This window comes from Pteropus alecto, unplaced genomic scaffold, assembly GCF_000325575.1.
Source record: "Pteropus alecto unplaced genomic scaffold, ASM32557v1 scaffold34, whole genome shotgun sequence".
Lineage (NCBI taxonomy): Eukaryota > Metazoa > Chordata > Mammalia > Chiroptera > Pteropodidae > Pteropus > Pteropus alecto.
The window spans coordinates 1,794,887-1,819,223 of record NW_006435763.1 but is presented as its reverse complement, the minus strand read 5'-3'; the positions used below and the strand labels follow the sequence as shown (position 1 = coordinate 1,819,223).

General features: G+C 38.8%; 1 protein-coding gene across 1 annotated transcript in view; it reads left to right on the top strand.

The window, feature by feature from the left end:
* The first annotated feature begins 552 nt into the window (after window positions 1-552).
* Window positions 553-24,337, top strand: part of TXNDC11 (thioredoxin domain containing 11) — a 55,540-nt gene continuing 31,755 nt past the window's right edge. The window contains exons 1-5 of the mRNA XM_006910888.2: window positions 553-953; window positions 6,795-7,011; window positions 10,207-10,304; window positions 13,578-13,707; window positions 22,714-22,807. Of these exons, the coding sequence (XP_006910950.1) occupies window positions 688-953; window positions 6,795-7,011; window positions 10,207-10,304; window positions 13,578-13,707; window positions 22,714-22,807 (805 nt within the window). The 5' untranslated portion in view covers window positions 553-687. The remainder of the gene's footprint in view (window positions 954-6,794; window positions 7,012-10,206; window positions 10,305-13,577; window positions 13,708-22,713; window positions 22,808-24,337) is intronic.

Sequence of the window (24,337 nt, the reverse complement as noted above, 5' to 3'; positions counted from 1 at the left end):
CACTCACTATGGGCCCGGCACTTTCCATCAATTACCTCATCTAATCTTCAAAACAACCCTGCGAGAGAGATATTGCTAATACCCCATTTTACAGAGACGTGCAAACCGAGGTCGAGTGATGGTTTCCGTCTCATTCCTGGGTCCTTGGACACTTCTTGCCTTTGCATCCGTTTTCCTTCCGTTAAGTGGGGATAATAAAAGACATCTATGTCCTCCGCGGCCTGTAGTGAGACTAGTGGGCACGTGTTCTATCATCAACACGGCTCTTAAAACCCAGTGGGCTAGGATGGGACACCCCGCCTTCCGAGGGTCCGCCTTTCCGCGTCCGGCGGGCCCCAGAGTGGGCGTGGTCACACGCTCGTCGCGGCGCCTGCGCAGACTCTGTAGACCCAGGGCCGGGCCCGCCCGAGAAGCGGGCGGGGAGGTAAACCGCGCAAACTCCGTGGGTGAGGGGGCGCGCCTTCCGGAGGCGGGGCTTCCGGGCGGTGTCAGCGTCCGCGCAGACTCTGTGGCAGGGGGTGGGGCCGCCTGCTTGGGGGCGGAGCCGCGGCGGCCACAGGGCTGACGTGGAGCGTCCCGGTTAGCGGGCGCGGCGAGCTGCGGGATTGGGGAGCGACAAGCCGGCCCGGGCCCTCTGGCCCTCGGCAGTGGCTGCAGAGGTATAAAGCTGGCGACGGGGAGCATGTAATGTCGGAATGCGGAGGCCGCGGCAGCGGCGGCAGCAGCAGCAGCAGCAGCAGCAGCGGCGACGACGCCGAGGACGAGGGTGGCGGCGGCGGAGGCCCCGCGGGCTCCGGCTCCCTCAGCCCGGTCCCGACTGGAGTGTCCTCGGCGGGCCGACTCCGTCGCGGATTGCGTGGCGCCTCCCTCATGGCACGCCGGCGGCCCGAGCTGCTCTGCGGGGCGGTGGCGCTCGGATGCGCGCTGCTCCTTGCCCTCAAGTTTACCTGCAGGTGAGGCGGCCCGCACCCCTAGGTCCCCGGCCCGGCGCTCCCCGGCCTGGCCGGCAGCGCGTGGCCGGGTCAGGGGTTGTAGCGGCTCCCGCCGGGAAAAGTCAGGCTTGACTGCTGGGAGCGAGGGACTTGACCCTCCCCCAGCCTGTGGCAATGCCGGCCTCAGTTCCCTTTCCCTGACCGGCCAGCCAGTCATATGGCAAGATTTTCCCGTGCTGCTCGGAGCCCCTTCATCCCATTTATTACCGGGGGAGGTGGGCCAGGTTCTGAGCTGCTCAGTTGGGGTTTCTTGGGGTCGCACCTGTCACTTCTGCCCAGGCTGTAGTACCCTAATTTATCACACTTGGTTTCCCTTATGCCTCGAGTGTAGTGATTCACAACCATTAGAGTCCCAGATCCCGTTGAAGATCCATGCACTCATTGATCTAACGATTATTTTTATCCGCACCTTCCCTCTTGGGACCATTCATCCAGGTGAGCGGCGAAGATAAAAGTTTCTGCTGTCCATTCCGGTGGGTCGGACAGGCAGTAAACAAACTGTACTGTATATACTGTACAGGAAATAGAAGCAATGAGGGTGAGGCAGAAAGGCTTTCCTAAGGAAGCCACATGAGAAGCTTACACAAGAAGGGTAAAGGGCCAGCATCATTGGGAAAATCTAGGGGAAGAGTGTCCAAAGTAGAGGGAACAGCAAGTGCAAAGGTCCCTGGGCTGGACAAGCCTGGTATTTTCTTGGAACTAGGAAGGCCTGAGTAGGCTGGTGCATGATGAGCAGGAAAAATTAAAGTCAGTGTGCCTGTCTTTGAGAAAGTATACAAATACAAAATTTACTTTAAATTTCAGGAGTACTTTTGGCCTCCCAAATCCACAGAGTACCTCCTGGGACTCCAGTTCATAAGTCTGTGTTGCTGCTGACTGGTATATTAGCCACGAGGAAGATTTCCACTTGGAACATTTTTATTGAGTATGTTAAGGACAGTGTGTGGCCCATACTGTCAAAGAGGGGTCAAAAGATGGGGGATTTTACTTGAAAGAGAACAAATTAGAATAACTATTTCATTGAGCATTTGCCATGTGCCAGGTGCTGTACTACCAGCCGGGTTTTTCAGTCTTGACACTGTTGATATTTTGGGCCAGATAATTCTTTGTTGTGGGGGACTCTCTTGTTCATCGTTTAGGATGTTTAGCAGCATCCCTGGCTTGTACCTATTAAATACCAGTAGCATACACCTCCCAGATGTAACAACCAAAAATGTCTCCAGATACTGCTAAATGTCCCTGCAAAATTGCCTGCTTGAGAACTACAGCTTACATGACTGCATTTATTCATTTAACACCGAATCTGAGAGCCTAGTATGGATCATTTCAATCTCGATCTCCAGTAAAATCTGGATATACTCTTATCCGTCCAATTTATAGATAGAGGAGGTGAGCTTGGTCATATTACAAAACTTGTCACAAATCATACACACCTATTAAGTGTCTGAGCTCTAATGTGAATCCTTGTCAGGTACAAGACTTTTAACCTTGCTGTTTATCATCTTTATCAAGGAAAATACACAAAATATTTTACAAGATAGAGTACTTTCAAGGTGGCATTTGGGTTCATATTAGGAAGGAGAAGTGTTTTCGCCGTATAAGAGTGGGGAGCTTACTGACTTTAGCCTATCTTTGGAAATAACCGTTAGTGTGTGTTCTGAGAGAACATGACAATAGATATGAAAGTCCTATGAGATTTCAAGAAGGAGGAGCGTAAATCCAGATACGAGAGCACGCAGAGCACTACCTGCTTCAGGTTAGGAGAATGAGCCAGGGTGCCTATCCAACTCCTTTCTGTGTCACTGGCAAATTTGACAGTCTTTTAATAGACTCAGATTGATTTTTTTGAGTCCTGTTTGATTGAATGGTGTCATGATACTATTTTATTGCTGTACAACTGACTCGAACATTTCTGGCCCATTTTTCCCATTTCACTTTTTAAGATCGTTGCATTAACGAAGACAGAGACTTAAGGGAGAGTAGGATTTTTTAAAATTTAATTTGCGTTAATAGCTCCAGGCTTGAAATAAATGAGAGTCCTCTTCAGTGTCTGCTGCTTAGCTGAGTTCAAACCAGATAGCATAAAAAAGGTTGATTTGGGGTTGAAACATAACTAATAATTGTGCGTTTCTGGGCTTTTAATCTCTATGCTACCTGCTTTTCTGTGCATTGAATCTCCATGACTTTGCCTTGCTCATTTTCCTTTTATCTTGATTTGGAGGGAAAAATTGTGTGTGCATCTAATCTGTATGCATGTGTATATATGTTCCTTTTCCTTTATTGCATTTTGTAATTTCACAGCTGCTTCAGATCCTTTTGGAAAGGAGGTGTAGAGTATAAATCTCATACAAAAATTGGGAGTTGCAGGTCTGCAACTGTTTGCAGCCAGTTTTTTAGTTTTCTTTGTACCTGAAAGCTGCCAGGATATCTTTGATCTAGGGATAGTTTCTCAAAAACGTTTAGCACATTGAAGAGTTAAATGGAAATTGAATGTTTCTGATGGAGCAGAGGTATTTGTCTGTCTTCTCTTTTTGCTTTTTGATGGGCCACACATTATATCTGGCTCGTTTAGGGGACTGCTCCGAACATGCAAAGCAGCAGTACTAAGTTGACGATTATCCTTTGGCTGTCACAGACCTACATTTCCAGATTGCATTATTTGACACTTAATATGCAATTGGAATAGTAGAAAAATAATACCTCCAAAGGGCAGAATTTTGGAGTTCTTGAAACTGTGTCACTCTTGCCACAGGGTCCTCCTCACCTCTTTGCATGGCTGTCTTCTTGTCATTCAGATCTCCATTTAAAAGGTACCACTCTGACCACCAGCCCATCAGAGGAGCTTCCAGGTTCCCTGTCACATCGCCTTGTTAAATTTCCCACAGAGCAGTGATCATTTTGTGTTGTTATTTGTTGTTTACATGTTTGGTTGCCTGTCTTCCTCTCTGAGAAAGTAAGCCCTTTGAGAGCATATCATGCTCACTGCTGTCACCTTGGTACCTAGTACAGTACCTGAAGCACAATAAGGTTTTCTCAGTGAACGTTTTTTTGAATTACCGTGAAGTGACTTGACTTTTTCATGTCGTGAAGATGTTTTACATAGACAAATCTCCCTGTTTAGAGGATTAAAATGTTAGTTTGAGTGAATAAAGAGATGCTCCACCATTTGACACCACTACTTTATGATGTTAATAATTTTTGGTTAAAAAAGGGAAGTAATGTATTTAAAACTGTCTTCTTAATTTAGGAAGCTAACACCTAGATGCAGAGGAGGATGTGGAACTCTCTCTCATATTATATGACCAAGACTCTAGGTCTTGGGTGTTTATATGTTTTCTTTTTTGGTTCTAAGTATCGGGCTGTCTGCTACATATCTCAGAGCTGGCAGCACCTTTCGTGTTCCTCCTTCCTGCCATAGGCTTCCCACGGTATCTGTGGGGGGATTGGTTCCAAGACCCCCTTCAGCTACCCAAATCTTTAGATGCTGAAGTCCCTTATACAGAATGGCACAGTATTTGCATATAACCTGCACACATCCTCCTTGTACTTTAAGTCATCACTAGGGTACTTACAATGCTTAATACAATGTAAATGCTCTGTAAATAGTTGTTATACTGTATTGTTTTGGGAATAAAGACAAGGAAAAAAAGTCTGTACTTGTTCAGTACAGGTGCAACCATCATAGGCCTAACTACAATGTAGTACATGTCAGGGACAATAAAAAAAGAACTTTAAATTTTTTTTTTTTTTTTTTTAGAATATTTTTAGTCCATGTATGTGGAACCTGGAGATATGGAGATACTGAGTTAGAACGTAATTAGGTGGCCCTTAGAATTATCCCTAGTAAAGCAAATGGGTTTTCTGGCACTTTGATACTTCCAGACTGTTCTTAATAATATGTCTTATGGATTTATATTTAATTTCCTTTCACATATGTTCAGGTGAGGTAAGTGGGGTAGGTTTGTTCATTTTGTCAGTTATTGAACTTCAGAGTACCAGGAGCTTCTAAACAATGAGGTTCTAACAGTACAAAAGATAGGGTTCTTACCCTTGTGGACTTAATGATCTGGCAGAGTAGATAGATAATAAACGGGTAAAATAAGTAACAGATTTTGGTGAGGGCTATGAAAGCAACCATGAAGGAGCTTAGAGAAAAAAATGAGGGCTACCTGCTTCTGGTGGAGCCATCAGAGCAAGCCTTACTGAGGTGACACACTAGCCAGGCTTTTTTTCATTAACTTAATTGTGGTATAATTCACATTTAGTAAAATTCACACATTTTATGTGTATAGGTCAATGACTTTGGACAAATGTAACCACCTCCATTCTCTCAATCAAGATATAAAACATTTCTTCTCCCCAGAAAATTTTCTTGGCACCCTTCTGCAGTTAGTCTCTGCCCTACTCCCCACTCTAGACAACCACTGATGTGATTTATTTCATTATAGATTAGTTTTGCCTGTTTTGGGATTTCATAAAAATGTATTTATAGTTTATGTATTCCTTAGCATCTGACTTCTTTCATTAAGTGTAATTTTTTTGAGGCTCATCCAATTATAGTATGCATCAGTTCTTTTTTTATTGCTGAGTAACATTTAATTGTAAGAGTATACTGTAGTTTATCTTTTCACTTAATGAGTTACTTCAGCTTTCTTATGCTTACTGTTTAGATGGTTTATCTTTCCTCATACATATGCGTTCATCCTGTCTATGTCTTTATGTTTAAAATGTGCCTATTTCATATAGCATATGGTTGGGTCTTGCTTCATTATCCAGTCTGGCAGTCTCTTTTTAATTGGGTGGTTTGGTCCTTTTACATTTAATGTAATTATTGATATGGTTGGGTTTAAGTTTACCTTCTGGCTATTCGTTTCCCATTTGTACCTTCTGTTTTTGTCCCTTTCTTGGTCCTTCTCTGCCTTCTTTTGGGTTAATAGACTATTTTTTAGAGTTCAATTTTTATTTCCTCTGTTGAGTTCTTAGCTAAACTGCTATGATGGTTTTATGCCATGTTAGTGCAGATATGTGGACAGCTCAAGGTGTTTTTAGGCTCCTTTAACATAGTGGGATGCGGCCTCAGCCAAGACCTTTTTGTCTTCGCTGGGGGAAGTTGTGGCAGCTCTGTGACTTCAGACCATTTGTTCAATTTTCTTTCTTCTCCTGACCTCTCCCTTCTGGGAACCTCAGATACTCAGGAAGCCTGTTTTCTAGTTAAATGGGCTGTTGCTCTGTCACTCATCTACATTAACCTTTGGATTATGATATATATCTGGTGAAATCTGTATTATTATTTAATTATTACATTTGCCTGAATGCCCTGGATAAGCACAGGCCAGCTCCAGCTCATACACTTAAAAGTTTTTTCAAAGTTGAGTTGATTATAAGCATTTCCCATAGAAATCTTATTAGCGGTAGCCACATGTGCTCCCTCCTCTTAATTCTAATGAGCTTACGGGTGGCTCTTGACATTCTGCTGATCAGTGGCTTCTGTGGAGAACAAGGTTGCTAAGAGCTGAGGATAAGTCTTTTGTGTGTGGAGGCAAGAATATGGATTATTCAAAGACATACTTTTCCTGCTCTTGAGGAGACAGTATTAGAACAGTTTCCAACATGTTATTCGTGTCTTTCATTCGCAGCCACGTGTTCCCTTAGCACAGAATGTTACTTTTTTACTCCAGGACAGTGTTTTGGGGACTCCATTTCCTTATTCAAAAAAAGACTTTCAAGCTTCGTTCTCCTTCCATGTGATGGTATTGTTAGAAGAAGAAAACTTAGCGATCTTGTTTGTTTGCTCTTTTTTAGTCGAGCAAAAGATGTGATATTACCAGCAAAGCCACCTGTCAGCTTTTTCTCCTCGAGGTCTCCGGTTCTTGACCTCTTCCAGGGTCAGCTGGACTACGCAGAGCATGTTCGCCGGGATTCGGAGGTGGTTCTGCTCTTCTTCTATGCCCCGTGGTGTGGACAGTCCATCGCTGCCAGGGCAGAAATTGAGCAAGCAGCGAGTCAGCTTTCAGACCAGGTAATACTGACATTTGGCCTAAGAATCAGATGACTATCAGTCATGTTGCAGGGACACCTTACCCAGATGGCTGATTTTGCCATGGTGAAGGCCAGGAGCACTTTGTAAATTGTAAAGCCTTCTTTAAAGAACCAGGATTTCATATTGTGATGGTCATAGTTGATTAGTGCAGGAGTGGTATTAGACTCTGCATCTCATGACATAGGCCAGTGCTCATCCCAGGGGTCATGCTGTTTGGTTTCATTGCTAAAGTAAGGGACCGAAAGTCCTAGTTGAATCTCCTTTTGATATTTCCCTTTGATATTTGATATAGATATTTTATTTAGGAGACATTTAATACATAATGACTACAGTATAGCACACCAACCTTTTAAATAACCTGTACTTGGACCAGAACTATATTCAACAAATATTTAATGAATGCAGTCTTTGTGCTAGAGAAGAAGGATATATAGGCAAATGAGCCATCTGTATGGCAGTGGTTTCAAAACCACTGGATCCTAGTTGCTCTTTATAGAACATTTATTTTATATTTACTCCTTTTTCTGTCCTGAAAAAGAATTCATAGATGAGAAAACTTCACTACAGATATAATTTCAAAATAGTTAATCTAATGTACTAATTGTAACATAAATGTGGGGAGGGGGAGGAAAAGTAGTGTGTAATTAAATCATGTGTTTCAATCTGTAAATGCTTGGACAAAATAGGTCCTTGTACCTTTATGTAGAGCTACTGTGTATGGGACCGTTAGAAATGTGGACTGATAAAGATGTGATGTATTGGACTCAGATAGCATAGGGGCATTGCTCTCGGTGCTTTGATTTTTCTAAACAGTGAACAGCTCTTGGTAAGGTTCTGAACCAAACAAAGCACTTTCTGCCCTCAATTGACACATGTTGCTGTCTGAGAAATTCAGTGAACACAAAAAACATGCTTTGGTTTCACATACAAAGTGGAGTTAGGTTCTGGGCTTGAGTAATAACAAACAGGTTTTCTCTAACATCAGAGTTGGGCAGAGCATTTAGATCTGCTCCAGGATGATTGGATGACTCTTCCCTGTGCAGAGCAGTTTTGAGCGATGCCGAGTATGTACCAGATCCCTTGCCTACCACATGCCCTGTAGCCTCCCCCCAGTCATTGCTTCCTGCAGAAAAGCATCCCACAGAGGCTGCTGCTGGGAACCACTGATTTGAGGTTACTTCTGCAGGCAGCCAAGTTCCAGAGTTCATTTGGGACTCTCAGTTGGCTTTTAGAAACAATGTTCTAAATGATGGCTAGGCTTCCTACACAGCATTTTTAATAATTACGTATGCCTGGATGTAGTACCAAGTACTGTTTAAATATAAGTCTTCATTCCATATAAAACCGATTATTTTTTTTGGAGAGGAGTGTTGTGATTTTGTGTTCTAACCGTGGGCCCATGGTTTTGATCTATTCTCCTTTACTGCCCCCCACCCCAGTTTTAAATGGCAAATAGTAACCAAACTGGTGTACACATCTAGGGAGGAAACGAGAATCTAATGGAGGCAAGTAGTATGTTAGCATAAAGGAAATCATCACCTTGTCAGTCATTCTGAATTTAGAGAACATGTGGGGAACAAGGGGAGAATCAATTCTATTTTAGGTGTCAATTCCTTGTTATCTCGTTGTCAACTTAAGCAGTATGTTCTCCAGAGCGATTACATAGGAATAGTATTTGAGCCTGCCTGGCCCTGTGCTGTGCCTCAAGATCGCTCTCCAAGCAGATGCCGGTGTCCCTGTTTCTGAAGCAGGACATCAGGCTCAGAGGGCACAGTGGTTTGTTAAAAGATGACACAAGTGGTGGAGGTCATAGTGCCATAAACAACTGACGGGCACTGCTTTTTTCAAAAATGTTCCCCAGCTCCTTTCAAATTCAGAACTTAATTGTTCTGTGTTCTCAGAAGGGCAAAGGAGTGGGTTTATTTTTGGAAACAGGCAAAAATCTTTTGAGCCACATTGCTTATTAAAATTAGCAAACGTGGTAGATTGTGTCCTATTTTTGAGTAAAAAAATGAGGTATCAACTTTAGGTAAAGATATTGTTGCTTTTCTTTCTCATAGACTCTAAAAGGAGCTGTAAAGAGTTTCCACTAAGTTTGAGCAATAGTGCTATCTAGTAAGTATAAGGCATCTGAAAGTGACTTTTTATTTGTAGTCTTCATATTTTTCAAGACTTTGTTATAAAAATTTTTAAACATATAGCAAAGATGAAGCAATTTTACATATATTCAACCACTTAAATCCTACTGTTAGCTTTTTATTGTTTTATCATGTATTTATCTTAACATTCCTCTAATCAGTGGTTCTCAACTAGAGTTTTGTCCCCAAGTATACCTTTGACAATGTCTAGAGACTCTTTTTTTTTTTGGTTGTCAGTATTTGAGAGGGGGACGCTAGTGGCATCTAGTGGGTAGAGAGGCCAGAGATACTGCTAAACATCCTACATCCATTGTGTAGGACAGCCCCCCACAACAAAACAAACATAACAATGAAAAAAAACAATAAACAACCCAAATGAACCCATAACAGTTCAAGCCCTAAATGTTAATACTGCCAAAATTAAGAAACTGCTCCAATCTATCTACTATTTTTTGGTACATTTCAAAGTAAATTACAGACATAGAGACACTTCCCCTTAAATACTTCAGTGTCCACCTATAAATATTTACTTATTCCATATTTTTGCTATTCAGTACTACATTGTAGAAAATAGCTTTAATCATCTTATTAGTTTTTAATCTAGTTATCTTATTAGTTTTTAATCTAGTCATTAAAAATGGTCCTTTGAAATTTGTCATGTTTTATTTGTAGGTAACATTTTTTCATTCTCAGATGCTCAGTCTGACTATCAAAAGACATCTTTTTACTAAATTTTAGTGTAGACATTCTTAGAAAAAGCTCTTTGGTGCTCATTCACTTTAGGATTCAAAGCAAATTATTTTCCTCTTGGGCCAGACTCCAAAATATTCACAGTCCTAGCTAGACACTATAGATAAGAGTCTTTCTTTTTTAATATAGCAGTCAATGATGACCTTTTTTGAATTCTCGAAACAATTTTTTTTTATATTTTCTGTTTCATAGAGGAATAGTTCCATATCTATAATTTTATCTTTTAGATCTTGGTAGTTTTTCAGTTGTTATTCATAGTCATTTGAAACCTTTTTTGGCTCTGCAGGTGTTGTTTGTGGCAATTAACTGTTGGTGGAACCAGGGGAAATGCAGAAAACAGAAGCATTTCTTTTATTTTCCTGTAATATATCTGTATCATCGAAGGTAAGAACTTTTAAGTAGTATTTCTAATTCCAACTAAGTTTATCGATTTTGAAGTGAATTTTTTTTCTGTTTAAAAGTATTAGATGTTCACTGTAGAAAATTGAGATAATACAGATAAGCAAAAATAAATAAAAGGATCTAGATAATTTTGTCAGCCATATGTAATCCCTGTGTGTTTCGATTTATATCCCCCCTTTAAAAAAATAAAATAAAAACATCATGTAGTAATACTCTTTTCTAAACTGTTTTTTTTACTATTGTGAACATCTTTTCATGTCATTACATATTCTACAACATTGTTTTTAACAGTACCAGTTACCCCATTGTATGGCTCTTAATCTCAGATATTCTGAAAGTGTTTTATGGTATAAAAATTATAAAAGTCTTTATCCTGTTAACTAGCAGGATAACATAATCAAGAGGGTATCTTCACATTTTTTCAGTTGGGAAGAAAATTACTACAAATTTACTATCCTGTATCCATAATTCTGAAATCTAAAAAGCTCTGAAAACCTGAAAGACTCATATTTTGTCCCAAAATGTATTCATCTGGCCTGAAGTAACAAGAGGCTGCCTGTAGTCTTTAGCCCACTTAAAGTACCACTTTATCCATTTTGCTGCAGAAATTTGGTGTTTGATTTTGGAGTACTGCTCAGACCATGCTTACTAGTAAGGAATGTCTAAAATTTGACCTGAAGGATTTTGGAGACAGGAGATGGGATTTTGGACTTGGTTCAATGTAATAATTAGCTCAAAGTTTGTTAATGAAGGTAAAATGGGTAAAGAAGATGTGATTTGTAAGAACTTTACTTTCTTAGGCTTTGTTTTTTCTCTCCCTCTAAACTTCCTAGGCCTTAATGGAGATTTGTAACAAACATCAACAAACTGTCACTTGTGGATTATTTGTCACATTCCATCACATTTCTCATGTCTCTAACATAAAATGTTGTGTGGCACAGTGTTGCTTCTCAGGAGCTATTAAATAGTATTCAGGGAAAAAACACACTTTTCTACCCCATCTCCACCCTCACATGTTCCTCTAGATATATGAATACCTTCTCAGAGTAACTATCTCATGGTTATTTCTTTTGTTTTTATGGTAAGTGTAAAGTATTATACTTGAAGGTTCTAAAACTCTGTGCTCTGTGGCGATATGATGAGCTTGCCCTGTGAATGTCCCTGTATTTCTTTTTTTTTGGAAATAGGAAATAGGGCACAGATGCCCAGCAGGGCATATATGATTTACAATTACGTATAACCAAGCCAGCTGCCCAGAGGTGGGCTTAACTTAATGTGACATTAAAATCAGAATGATTCCCTTGTATCGAGTATAGAACATCACATTGGGATATGTGGGTGTGTAATATTGTCTTACATTGTCCATTTTCTTAGTTTTATAGAAAGATTGAAAGGACACAAAAGGACCTTATAAAGTTCTAGTCCATCGCTCTCAGTTTACAGTTGAGGAGTCTGAGGTTGGTTCTCATCTCGAGGTGCTTGCCCCTCATCTTTACCTGTTAAAATTTTACTTTTTTTAGTCTGTTCCGACCTGTTAACACTCATTTTAACATGTGTCATTCCAAGTGTACCAAAAACGTAAGTGCTAAGGCACAGAAATATTCTAAAGATACCTTTTAATATTCTATTTAAAAATGTTCAAGCCCTTTATAAATGAGTGTATTCCTTCAACTAAACTGTCTCGTGAGCATTTGGTAGTCTTGAGATTCTTTTGGTTAATGTGCTTGTAAATGTGGCCCTCAAGTCTCATCACTGAGCAGGCCACTGCAGTTGTGTGCATTGCTGTTGTTTGTATTTGTTTATTGCTTTAGCTGCTTAAAGAAATTAATAGGCCTTTCTGTTTTATGAAAGTAGATTCCATTTTTAGCTTATATTGATACCAGTTAGAAACAGTTTATAAAAGGCTCCGAAGCAGGGAGTAGTTCTCAGAATACTATACCAGGCTCAGCAGCCCTAGGTCAGCTCGTCCTATAGCCATGGCTGTAGTGTGTTGAAAAACATGTTCCCTTTCCCGCAATCTGGGATCTTCTCATTACAAGTCATTGGGACCCTCGTAACATCATGCCAGAAAAACTCAGCAGAGTCCGTTTGCTTGAGTAGACGAGGTTTCCAGATTGATAGCTCCTTTTTGCTAAATAAAATAAATTATTAGATAATTTTTTTGATTTCTTCCTTTAAATTAAAAATTGGTGGTGGCGGTAATTTTTAAACTTGAATTAGTAATCAAGTAGTTGTAGTAAGTCTTGAAATATAAAATTGTTAACTCTGTCTCCCAGTTGTGTATGTAGAATGCTATTTTTACTTTTTTCATGCTTATCTTCCTTTGACATCATATTCTGCAGTGCACACTGAAGAATTGTGTTTATCTGATCACATTATGTGTGTGTTAATTTCCATAATCATATATTATAGTATTGTGACCATAGCAGCTGTACGATTCTTTACTGTGCTCTGTCTGTTGTTGCAATTAACAGTAAGCTTAATATCAATTTCTTTTTAGAGAGAAGAATGGTTATGGAGTTGCTGAATTCCAGCTTATATCCTCCCCCACCACATACCATCCCATTATATTTGAGCAGTGTCTGTAGTGTGCAGGATTGAAAAAGCTACGTGAGGATTCTGAGTAGCTTAGGAGGATAATTGAATGTTGGTGGTATTGCTTAGCAATCCTAAGTCAAATTCCTGTGCATCCCCAAGTACATCTGGAGTGGAAAATAAGGAAATCGTTTATACAGGCCCCTGACTTGGTACTGTCACATAATTTTTTGTTGTTGTTGCAATAAAGCTTTAAATAGGTTTAAGGTTCACTTAGTGACCCATTGTGTAATAATGGGAATAGATAATAACTCCATTTTAGTAGACTGAAGGTCAGCTGCTCACCTCGTCCCTTATTTCAGAGTGACACGAAAAGGAAAGTCTGTCCCTGGCATTGAATCATGTAGTTCGGATCCTGGAATCCTTTAGCATTTGTTTAGTTTCCAAGGTTACCTTTCTATTTTTGTTTTTTAAGGAAATATTGTGGGAATTCTTTTTTCAGAGACTACTTGTGATGGCTGCTTATACCCTCTCCTTACATAAAATGCTTCTTAATTGGCCCTTGGGTCACCTCCTGAGACAAGGCTGCTTACCTATGCACCAGTCAGGATCCTAAAGCAGGACATTTTCATTTTGTGGTGTTGATGATTTCAGTTATACATTACAGGTTTAATGCATGGTGAATTATTTTTATTTTTTATTTTTATTTTTTGGTACTAGTTTTGGACCAATCGAATACAAAGGCCCCATGAGTGCTGTTTACATTGAGAAGTTTGTCCGCCGGGTGATGAAACCACTTCTGTACATCCCATCTCAATCAGAGTTACTAGATTTTCTCTCAAACTACGAGGTACCTGTCTTTCATATCTCCTCCCGTTCCCAAGGCTTCACTGGGTTGTATTGAATTGTTTGTATTAGAAGGATTGTTTATACCTCCTGATTTGCAACAATTAAAAGATCATATTATAGGTAAGCTCCAATTAAATGCTTTTTGAGATACTTGATTTTAGGGATGATTTGGCCAAGCAAGGTTTAAGGGAATAGAATACTTGCAAAACCTTGTCTTTTTGATTTAGGAATTTTCAACTAACTTTCAGTTTTTCACACAATTAGCTTAGAGTATATAAAAAGTAACTTACAATTTATATAGAGCTGCAAATTCCTAAAAATTTTCTTCGACACTTTATGGCATCTTACTGGTGAGAGATCTGTCAGTTTTTCTTGTCAGTTTTATTTTGGCCTTTAAAGAGAAAACAAAACTAGAAATATGTTCCTTTCTATTTTATTAAGTCATAACTATCGAAGGTCTTAACAGTAAGTTCCTTAACATGGTTCTTTGCTGCTTTTCCAGGGCCACCTTCAACCCTCGATAAATTATTTTTATAGACTCTTCAATGTGTATTCAGGACAATTTTTTATTGAGAGGCCAGTATAAAGCTTAAAATAATCTCAATAAATCATAAAAATAGTTCCACAAAAAAATTTATTGGAGCAAGTGTAAAATCATACTTGGATACAAGTGAACATGCTGAATCCTAGCCACTAGACCACCAGGGAACTAACAACAAGTAAAAAGGATACTTAGAGACAACAAATCAAGACCACAAGTACCTGATAGAGATAAAAATATGAATCCAGACCTGACTAATTGAGAATTTAGTAATTGCGACTGGGTTGAATTTTTGCACTATGAATTTATATAGATTGGATGTGAATTTCTTTCACTAGAATATCATTTACAGCTTTTTCAATCATGTTAGAAATACTGTTGATGTGTTAACTATGAGCAGGTTCCCCAAGCAGCAGTGTTAACATCTAGTTCTTCTGCTTGTAGTTCTCAGATGGGCATTAGAGTAAATGCTATCTTACCTTTCTGTGGATAAAGGGTGGATTTCCATGCCCCTCATGGTCTTGTCTCCCGTTTTGCCTGGGCAGGCTGGTAGGCAGGAGCTACGCTGGGAGGCAGGGCACCTGGGCCTAGTCCCTTTGGAAGCACTAACTAGGTCTCTGACTTGAGGCACGTCACTCACCTGCCAGGCATCAGGGGCCTGGAACAGGGTCTTCTTGAGACTCCTTTTAACTCTTAGGTGCAGTAATTGTGTGATAAATGGGTTTTCATGTAAATTTGCAGTAGATGGCAGGCAGAATCACTGGTAGTTGTACAGCGAAATGGTAAAGAATCAGGATTTGGACAGACTTGAGTCCAAACTCAGCTCTGCCACTTAGCCGTGTGGCCTTGGCTAGTTACTTAACCCCTTTCAGCCTGTATTTTCTCATCTGTAAAATGGATTAAATGAGATAAGACATGAAAATATGTAGGATGTAGTCCCAATAAATGAAAACAGTGGAAAAATCCTGAGTATTTATTACTATTGCGAGAACTTAAAATGTGCAAAATGCCTGCCAGAATTCCCTATTTAGATAAAAAATTATTTGTTTTGTAATTAAGATGATAAAAAATGACCTGCAAAGGCACGAGGTCTTCCTTCAGTTATGTTCTGTTGAGACTTTTGTAGTTTTGCCCAGTTTTGATTGTTACTCTCGGTTTTTTCCTTTAAAATTTCAATTTCTTCTAAAAAGTAGAGAGGAGATTGGGAGAGGAGATGTGAGCAATCAACAGATAACCATGCAGTATGTGTTTACCCTTCCAAAAAAGAGTGTGGAAGCAGTTCTGATCGTTGAGTCTAATGAGAGCACTGAGAGGTGGCTTCATTTTTGTTTTTGGCTGGATCAGAGATTTGTATCCAGAGAATTCTGAACCAATTCTTAGCAGAGGTCATATGGTAAGGCGAAGGACTTAGCTGGGTTTCTAGAGGCCTCAGTTTTAGCCCTGACATTAGCAAGTCTCTGATCTCTGAGTTTTACACAGATTTCTCAACTCTAAAAGTAAGTGTTGGCTCAGATAATCTGTCCTGTTTTGTCTTCGGTGAGGTTTGAGAGGTTGGAAAGAGACAGACAGAAGAAGGTTCATCAGTTTTTGGTTGGGAAAGTTTTTTTTTTGGAGACAGTGACTTTGAACATCTGTATCGGAGCTCTTTCTAATCCTTTTTTATTTCTTGCCTCTAAGCTGTCCAAAGTGTTTTTTCTAGTTATATCTGCAGGAGAGAGACAAGTGCATGTTCATGACCGAGCAGGAAGGATGAGTCCTTTTATTTAGCCTCTTTTTTCTTTGAACCTGCTTTTCAGCCGTGCTTTTAGGGATTATGCTCCCAGTTTAACATTGTGTTCACATCAGACTCACTGATCTGCCAGTGATATTACTCAAAGTTGTTTTTGGCAGCCCAGCCCACTTAATTAGAATGATATACAGCAATGATTAGATGGCCTTTGAACAGAAGCAACAGAGTGCTGCCAAGATGGGACCCTTGTATAGCTTGTCGGCATTTAAAAGACCTTCGTCCCAAAAGATAGCTTTTATTGTGTGAGTATCATTTTTCCCTGGGCTTTTTCTCACCGAGATGAAATCTTCTGGTTGGCAAGAGATCAGTTTAATTGTGACAGAACTCAAAAGTCAAAGCCCAGGATGACTCTTGTGAAACCATTTCTCTTGTGAAACATACCAAATACGGTATGTTTGTGATGCCCGTTTCATATACACACTCTACAACAGAACATGTAGACAGCATTCCAGATCCAGAGATAAAACCACTGTCATGGTTTTGACAGTCGAATAAACAGGAAAGTTAAAGGAGGCCCTGCTCTAGAGAATAGTATACTTTTAGACATTCCTCTAAATTGAGATTTCTCACCCTCAGCATTATTAACATTTGGAGTCAGATAATTCTTTGTGAGAGACTGCCCTGTGCTTTTGCAGGATGTTTAACAACATCTTTGGCCTCCACCTACTAGGTGCCAGTAGCACCCCGTCTCCCTCTTAGTTGCGACAACCAAAAATGTCCAGGCATTGCCAAATGTTCTTTAGGGAGAGCAGAATCACCCCAGTTGAGAACCACTGCTCTAAATTATTGTTTCCGCAATTAAGGCCTCAGGATGCTTCACAGATGTCGGTACAAATATATCTTTTTTTTTCATGTAGCACACAGAATGCCACAATCTAATTGTTGCAAGTTTATCAGCTTTTTACAGTGGCAGTAGAGAGAAGATTAAAATTAAGCAGTGCCTTCACTAGAAAATTCTGGAGTGTTATCTGTAGGGAGCTAGAGCTAGGAGTGAGTTATATTGTCATCAGTAGAGCTGTCCTCAGTACTCAGCTTTTTATTCAAATCATTCGTCCATTACCCCTCCCCCCAAAAAGCATGATCCTAAGTACGTTAAGGATGTTGCTGATTTCAAGAAATCTTACTGAGAACAATACTTGTTTTGATCAAGAGTCTTATTTTTTCATTTATATTTTTTTATAAATATGGATTTCAATATCAAGTATGTTAAATTCTCGTATACCAAAATTGGACCGAAATAATTGTTTTAACATTTTTGTGGCACTTCTGAGGTTTGTTAGAATGGCATTGTTTTTGCTTATGTCCCTAGATGTGTTTGTAATATCTTATAGGAGTGCGTTTGATAATTTCCCCCTCATTAAAAAAATATTGGTTAATTATCAGTTTCTTTGTCTCTACTCCAGTATTTGTAAATAGTTTGGACCATCTAAAATTATACAGTTGGTGTGTATTGGGAAGTAATGATATCTTGAAATGAATAAGTTTCTGTATTGACATAAGCTTTTATTATATGTATACTGAATTCTATTCTTATATGTTTATATTGTTCTTTATGGAGAGGAGGGCTCTAATTGTACCTTTTCCTACGTCCTACAGATGAATCTTTTCAAAAGCTTGTTTCAGATGATATCGAATTACCTAGAAGAGTAGAAGTTTGTAATCAGTGGAAAATATTTTATTTATCTTAAATATCTCAAATGTACCCAAATTGCTAATTATTAACTATAGTTTTATATTTGTAAAATATGCAATTATTAGGAAAACAATTTTGCCTTTAATTTGCTGACTATTGTAGAAAGACAAAAGATGAATATTATAAATACTTGACTATAAATTCCAAAGTACTTTAGCGATATTAGCAAAAACATTGAGTAAACTATGCATCGGTAAGTACTCTCCAGTTTTCAAGTGCTTTTACTTCTTCTGGTCCTCTCAACAGCCCTGTGAGGTAGATGGAAATTGTAGATCCTTTGCACAGATTAAGAAGATAAGGTACAGTAGGGTATGATTTACCCTAAGTAGAGACGACCGTAACCCGGGTCTTCTGGCTCCGCAAATTCTTCCTATACACAAAGAAATGTTTAAGTAAGGTCTCTGAGCTGAAATTTCACTACGTATCAAGAGGTTAAAACTTTGAATATTTAACTATTCAGTGTCATTTAAAATTTTTTCTCTTTCATGATAGAAAAATTTTGTTGGCTTCTTAATTTGACTATAACTTTTTTTCTTCATTTTTAGCAATGGTTTTAAGAATAAATTGTGATAAATGATGGGGCATGGTTTTTGACTTACTGTTTTAAAGCAGCCGAGTTTTATCATTTCCTGTTAATTGGGTTATTAGCATCTATTCTTCAGAACTGAGAGTGTTCTCTGTACGATAATTGTGACATTGAGGCAGGGTGGAGCCTAGAATTTTCTTTCCAGATATGCACTGAAATCATGGCGACTTTATAAATGAATATAGCTAAAAACTGAAGTGAACCAGCCAGTGCACACTACAGAAGGAGACTAAGAACTTTAATTCACCCCGTTGCAAACCACGTTAAGAAATTTTCCTTTATTTACTCCAGTTGTAGAATCCCTCTTCCTTGAGGTTCTTTCTGCCTGTTTAAGGTACAGACAGAAAAATGTCATTTATGACTTATGGACAAGTAGGCAAACATATCCCATTGTCATTTTTATTGTAGTGGACATTAAGTTAATTGGAAAGGGAATAGGATTGAGTAGTGGTCATGTCTCTTTCAAAGTCACCAGTTTTATGGCTCTTCTAATTTTGGTATTTTTTTAGGCATCATTCGGCTTAGATATTAGTAGCTTCTAGATCAATAATGCTTTCTTTTTGATTTTTTAAAGCACATGACAGAATCATCTGGTTTGTACCTTATAATCTACCCAAATGCCAACAGTATTATTTAGAACTTTTATCTTGTATGTGCAGCCAGAATAGTTTCTAAATCTTTTATGAATTTTTATAATATATCCATTTAAGAGCAGTGATTTAGCATACATCCATTTATTTATTCTTACCAGTTTTGATAAACCAGATTGTTTTCAATTTATGGTGGATGGGAAAAGGCTTGAGAATCTTTTGCAGTGGGAAGCAGGGCGTCAATTAATAGGTGACAGAAAACCTGAGCATTTTGAAGAAAAACCTAGTAGAATTCCTGGCACCTGCTGTTAGTAAAAGACTACTCTGAATGCTGAACAAATAAGCAGATACTGTTTTCTGTCAACTATAGCACCGTGACTGAAATAGTTTTAAAATTTCTAGGTGTGAGTTAACATGAGAGCAGAAATACTTCAATTGCCATTGAATAAAAACATACTGAAGTAACTATTCTTACAGCCACTAGAGGGTGTGTAAACCATCTGCTGAAATTTGTGTCACACTGCAAATGGTATTCACTTAAGAAATAAATATTTATGCCAATGAGGATTGCTGGCCTCCTATAAATAGCCTGTTTTCATTATAATAGGTACAGAATATACTGTACATCATGGAATGGAATTAAAGATACACAAACTGGGTCAGTTTATAATCTGGCACTCATTATGTTAGGTTCTTTGCTAAATTGTGAACTTGATAAAGGAGGTTTGTCTTATTTATCTTTTATCCCCATTCATTTAGTAACAAATGTTTCTCTTGTTCTCTTGTGCCTGCTCTGTCCTAGGCAGTCTCGAGCTGAAAATGTAGTAATGCACAAGAGAGTGCCTCTGTTTCATGGGGTTACAACGTGGAGCTAGGTAACAGACAGGGAGGTAAATCAACAAGGCTCAGGGCTTGAGTCGTGTCCTCCCAAAATTCATGTCTGTAGTTGAGTTCCTCCGACTGTCCACCTGGTGGCTGTTTAAGCCTCGGGGAGCGGACTAACAGAAAAACTGCAGTGGGAACCTGGGGTCGAAGAATCCTTACACATGATGAGCAGCAAAGTGAGGAGGGACAAGCCATGCACCAGCAGGACTTGCATGCAGACCATAACTCAGTGTCAGGCTGGCCTATGTGCTCTGCCGCTCACCCGAAAGAGAGCCTCAACAGCGTTGGAGGCTCGGTTCGAGTTGTGCTTTGAACCAGCCCCTGAGTTCATTTGCAGCTGAGCGAACAAGAGGCTTAGACCTAGAAAGGTCTGTGTATGTGAATATGCATGTGTTTGGTTCCCCAAACTCCCCTTTTTCCAGATTTAAGAAAGTACTGTGCAGGAAACTGAAATATATAATCATTTCCCAAATACAGCTTCTGCTGGGGAGACACTGACACTCTGGGGAAATGGCTGCGAAATTTGTTTTACCTAAAGCGTAACCAGAGGGAGTTTAGTAGTAACTTTTAAATGATAATTTGTAATAGAAATAAACAGATAACTATCACTTTACTTTATTTCCTTTTTATCATTTTTAAATAGTAATTTTAAGTTACATTCTCAAACATGCCAGTTTTCAAAATTTAATACAGAATGTCATAGTATTGTGAATATTTGAAAAATAGCTCTTAAAATAAACTTTTCCTGTTTTACTGTGTTTTAAAATAGCTGGTTCACAGCCTTTAAATATCATATATTTTTTGAATCTTACAATCTTTTTGGCAATAAAAAGTGAAAATAATTTTGCTTATGAGTTTATTCGTTTTATAGTGTTTGTGGAATTTCTTTGGTCAAACTACTTGAAAAGTTCAATACCAGATCTTCTGTAGAAAGAGAGGCTTCTTCGTCCAAGCTGTGTAGCCCCTTGGGAAACTGTGGCAGTGATGCCATTGACAAAAGTAAATCCTTATACTGCAGAAATGTACACAAAGGACCCCTGCTCATGGTCCAAACTTTGTTCATTTTTAAAGGTTTAATTAGGGTTTCCCTTAATGACTCAGAATTCAGAGTTTTTCATTTCCATTAATGTGTGTACATGTGTGCACATATATAAGCAAACATATATATACATATAGATATATGTTTTGGGGCCATATGTCTATTTCTGTGAAGCCACTGAGAATAACATGATATGAGAAGAGATCTGAAATTCACCTCATTTAATTTTTAGCCATGAAACATTTATCAATACTTACATGAATTTATTCCATTTGGTTTTTGTTTGGGAGATTGGTCAGAATATAGAGAAACCTAAGTGACTATTTTCTTTCTATTTTTGTAATCTTGTGTCCAACATTAATTGACTAGAATGTCTGACGATTTTGTCTTCCTTTGTTCTTGGTAGGAAGGCTTGTTACACCATTACAGCCTGGTTTGAAACCTTAACCCGAACACTATGAAATTTTCCTTTGAGCCAATTCTGGATTGGCTTGTTAAAACATTTTGAAGGAGTTTTAGTAAAAGAAAATCCTGTTTTCAGTAACTTTGCTTTCTGATTTCCTCAGTTGTTTGAGAAGATGGTTATTTGCTGGATTTTCTTACATGTTAGGATTCAACATTCTGATGATCTCAGTTTCCACCAAAATGAAAACCAAATGATTTGTTTAAAATTGAATCTTCTGAGAATAAGTGATTTAGATTTGAAAGATAGTATGTTCTGCTATAGATCAGAAATTTCTTTTTTTTATACAATTTATTTTAAACTTTACCAACAGATTAAATTTCTACCTTACCTTTTAGATCTGATTTTGTCCCAATGATCAATCAGCTCCACGGTTACTTATTAAGTGCATGGTGTCATGTGCTTTAGCTCTAGAAAGGAGTCTTTACATTCGCCTAGTGCTTTATAGTTCACCAAGCTTATTCTTCTCAGCAGTCCCATCTTGCATGGTCCCATTCACCAGATAAGGAACAGGCTTCTCATTGAAGGGTTCACCCGAGGTCATTCAGCTGTCGGATTTGAGCTTAGATCTTCTGACTCCAAGCTCAACATTCTTTCCTCAGGGATCTGTTTGACTCTTAAGACAGATACTATTATTACAGAACAGAACAGGACAGAATGATTGCCACAGGGCCTTCAAAGATGGAAGAAATTCTGAACAGGAAGGCAGAGTGTATCTGGAAGGGGACAATTCATTGGTTTGGCAGAATAGGAAGGCATTCTGTGCTGAGCTTAGAGAAGTGGAATGAGCAGGTGGAAATGTTTGTGGGTGGAGGAGCAAGAGGGTAAGAAGTGGGCCCTCTGTAGACTGCCCTGACAAGAGAAGAGGGTTGCCATTGTGGAATGCTGGGTTCTGGGTGTGGGGAGAGGAAAGAACCATTTGAAGGATGACCTTGAACACAAGTGGAGCCAATCAGATTTAACCTGATTTCCAGGAAGTGTGAAGGTGTGTTTGGAGTGAGGGGAAGCATTTGAGGGAGAAATCTAAGAAAGGCTACAAAGATATTATTGATGTAGCTTGCCTAGAATTGCTAAACAAAAGCGAGTGAGTACTTGCTGGTGAGGTTTCAAACCAGGGACCTAGGAGAACTATCAGCAGAGAGTGGAAAGACCTACTTAGAGAGAGGGAAGGAAGTTCCAGCTCTGAATTAATTGCCCCTGTAAAAGCTGCTGCCAACTCATTCCTTACCCTGTTTGGTGTCTAAATGGAGAGAAAGGTCAACCCTAACCCCTAACTTTTTTCATGTGGTTAAGCTTTTTTAGACGATGAAATGCAACAAATTGCAGTTGTCAGATTATAATGGCATGTCTTGTTTTAAAATAGTACATTACACAATGACCAGTGATACCTCAGTCACCCAATTCTGCTCTTGTTTCTGCAGCCTGGAGTACTCGGGTACTTTGAGTTCAGTGGCTCACCCCAGCCTCCTGGTTATTTGACCTTCTTCACCTCAGCATTACATTCATTAAAGAAAGGTAAAAATTATTTATATTAAGACATTAGCACTTTAACAGGAATGTATGTATATATTGATATCTTCCTTTGCATATGTTATCTTTATGATTATATATTTTCATTTTCTTGATTCCCTTCCTCTGTATTTATATTAAATACTTACATTGTTATATGTTCTATTGGCACCCAGAAAATACTGTGCTCTTTCAAATTTAATCTCTAAAACATTTAGCTGTTTAAAAATGTAGCTTGATCATAGCTTGTCTGCAGTGATATGTTTTGCATTTTAAAATTTATTACATCACAATCTCTTTTTTTTACATATGTAAATATTTTGGTCAGAGTTTTTAATGGTTATATTGGCAGTCGGATGTACCATAACTTAGGAATACATTTCCATTAAGAAGTATTTTTGTAAGTATAAATGTCATGTCACATTAGTATAAGCCTATTGCCAGTTTCACTATTCTCAAATCCATATGTATTTTTTTACTTTAGCCAAATTATATATTATTTGAGGTCCTCCCTTCTAAATTAAGCATTGTATCCTGCCCATTTTTTCATGTTGCTCCACGTTCTTTCTTTTTATCAGTCATAACCTCCTGTCATTTCTCTGTGGGATATACTTTCATCTGCTCACTTGTCTCCATCTCCTTTGTTACTTCTCTGGTCCAGGCCCCTTCCCCCACCCTGGACTAGACCAGGGGACACTTAACTGGTATTCACTCTTGCCCCTTTTTCCTTACACTAGGGCCTTTACATGTGCTAGTCCTGCTGCCTGAAATGTGCTTCCCACCTGTCAAACCTCTATTCATCCTTCAGGATCCCCTCAAATATCCCTTCCACAATCTTCCTCAATCTCAGTTGGGCACCCCGTTGTTTTCTTTTTAGCACTTAACATAGTTTGTATTTATGTATGTAGTTCTGGGATGATTTGTTTAATGTCTGTCTTCTTCCCCAGACTGTGAGATTTTGAGGTTAGGGACCATGTACGTTCAGTTTAGCATTCTTTTTCCATCGTCTGGTACATAGCAGGGGTTCAGTCACACTATTTGTCAAGTGAGTGATCAGATTGATGGCCATTTCATTTTTCCCCAGTAGATCAACCAAAAGTATGTAACCATTTTTCTATTACTGAATATTAGATTATTATTTTTTTGGTGTTACAGTAGTGTACTATTTATTATATGTTTGATATATTATATCAAACAGTTATATGACTGGCCATTTTAATATATACATTATCTTAAGGTTTTATGCATAGAGAATCTACTGTATTCATCCAGAGAACATTGGGAGAGGAAATCAAGCTGTCACATGAGTATGTCTTCTGTCCACTTGAAAGACTTTGAGCTGCACATCTTCAGGTGACTAAGAAGACTTAGTGAGTCAAAGTTTGAAATTCAAAAGCAAAATACTACCAACTTAAATAAGCTTAAGAAGCAAATATTCAAAAATCTTCTTAGAGAACTAAAGCCCTTCGAAGAAACTCTCAACCGAAGATAATATATATGTAAAGGGAAACCTAGAGTCATTCACTAAAGCGATGG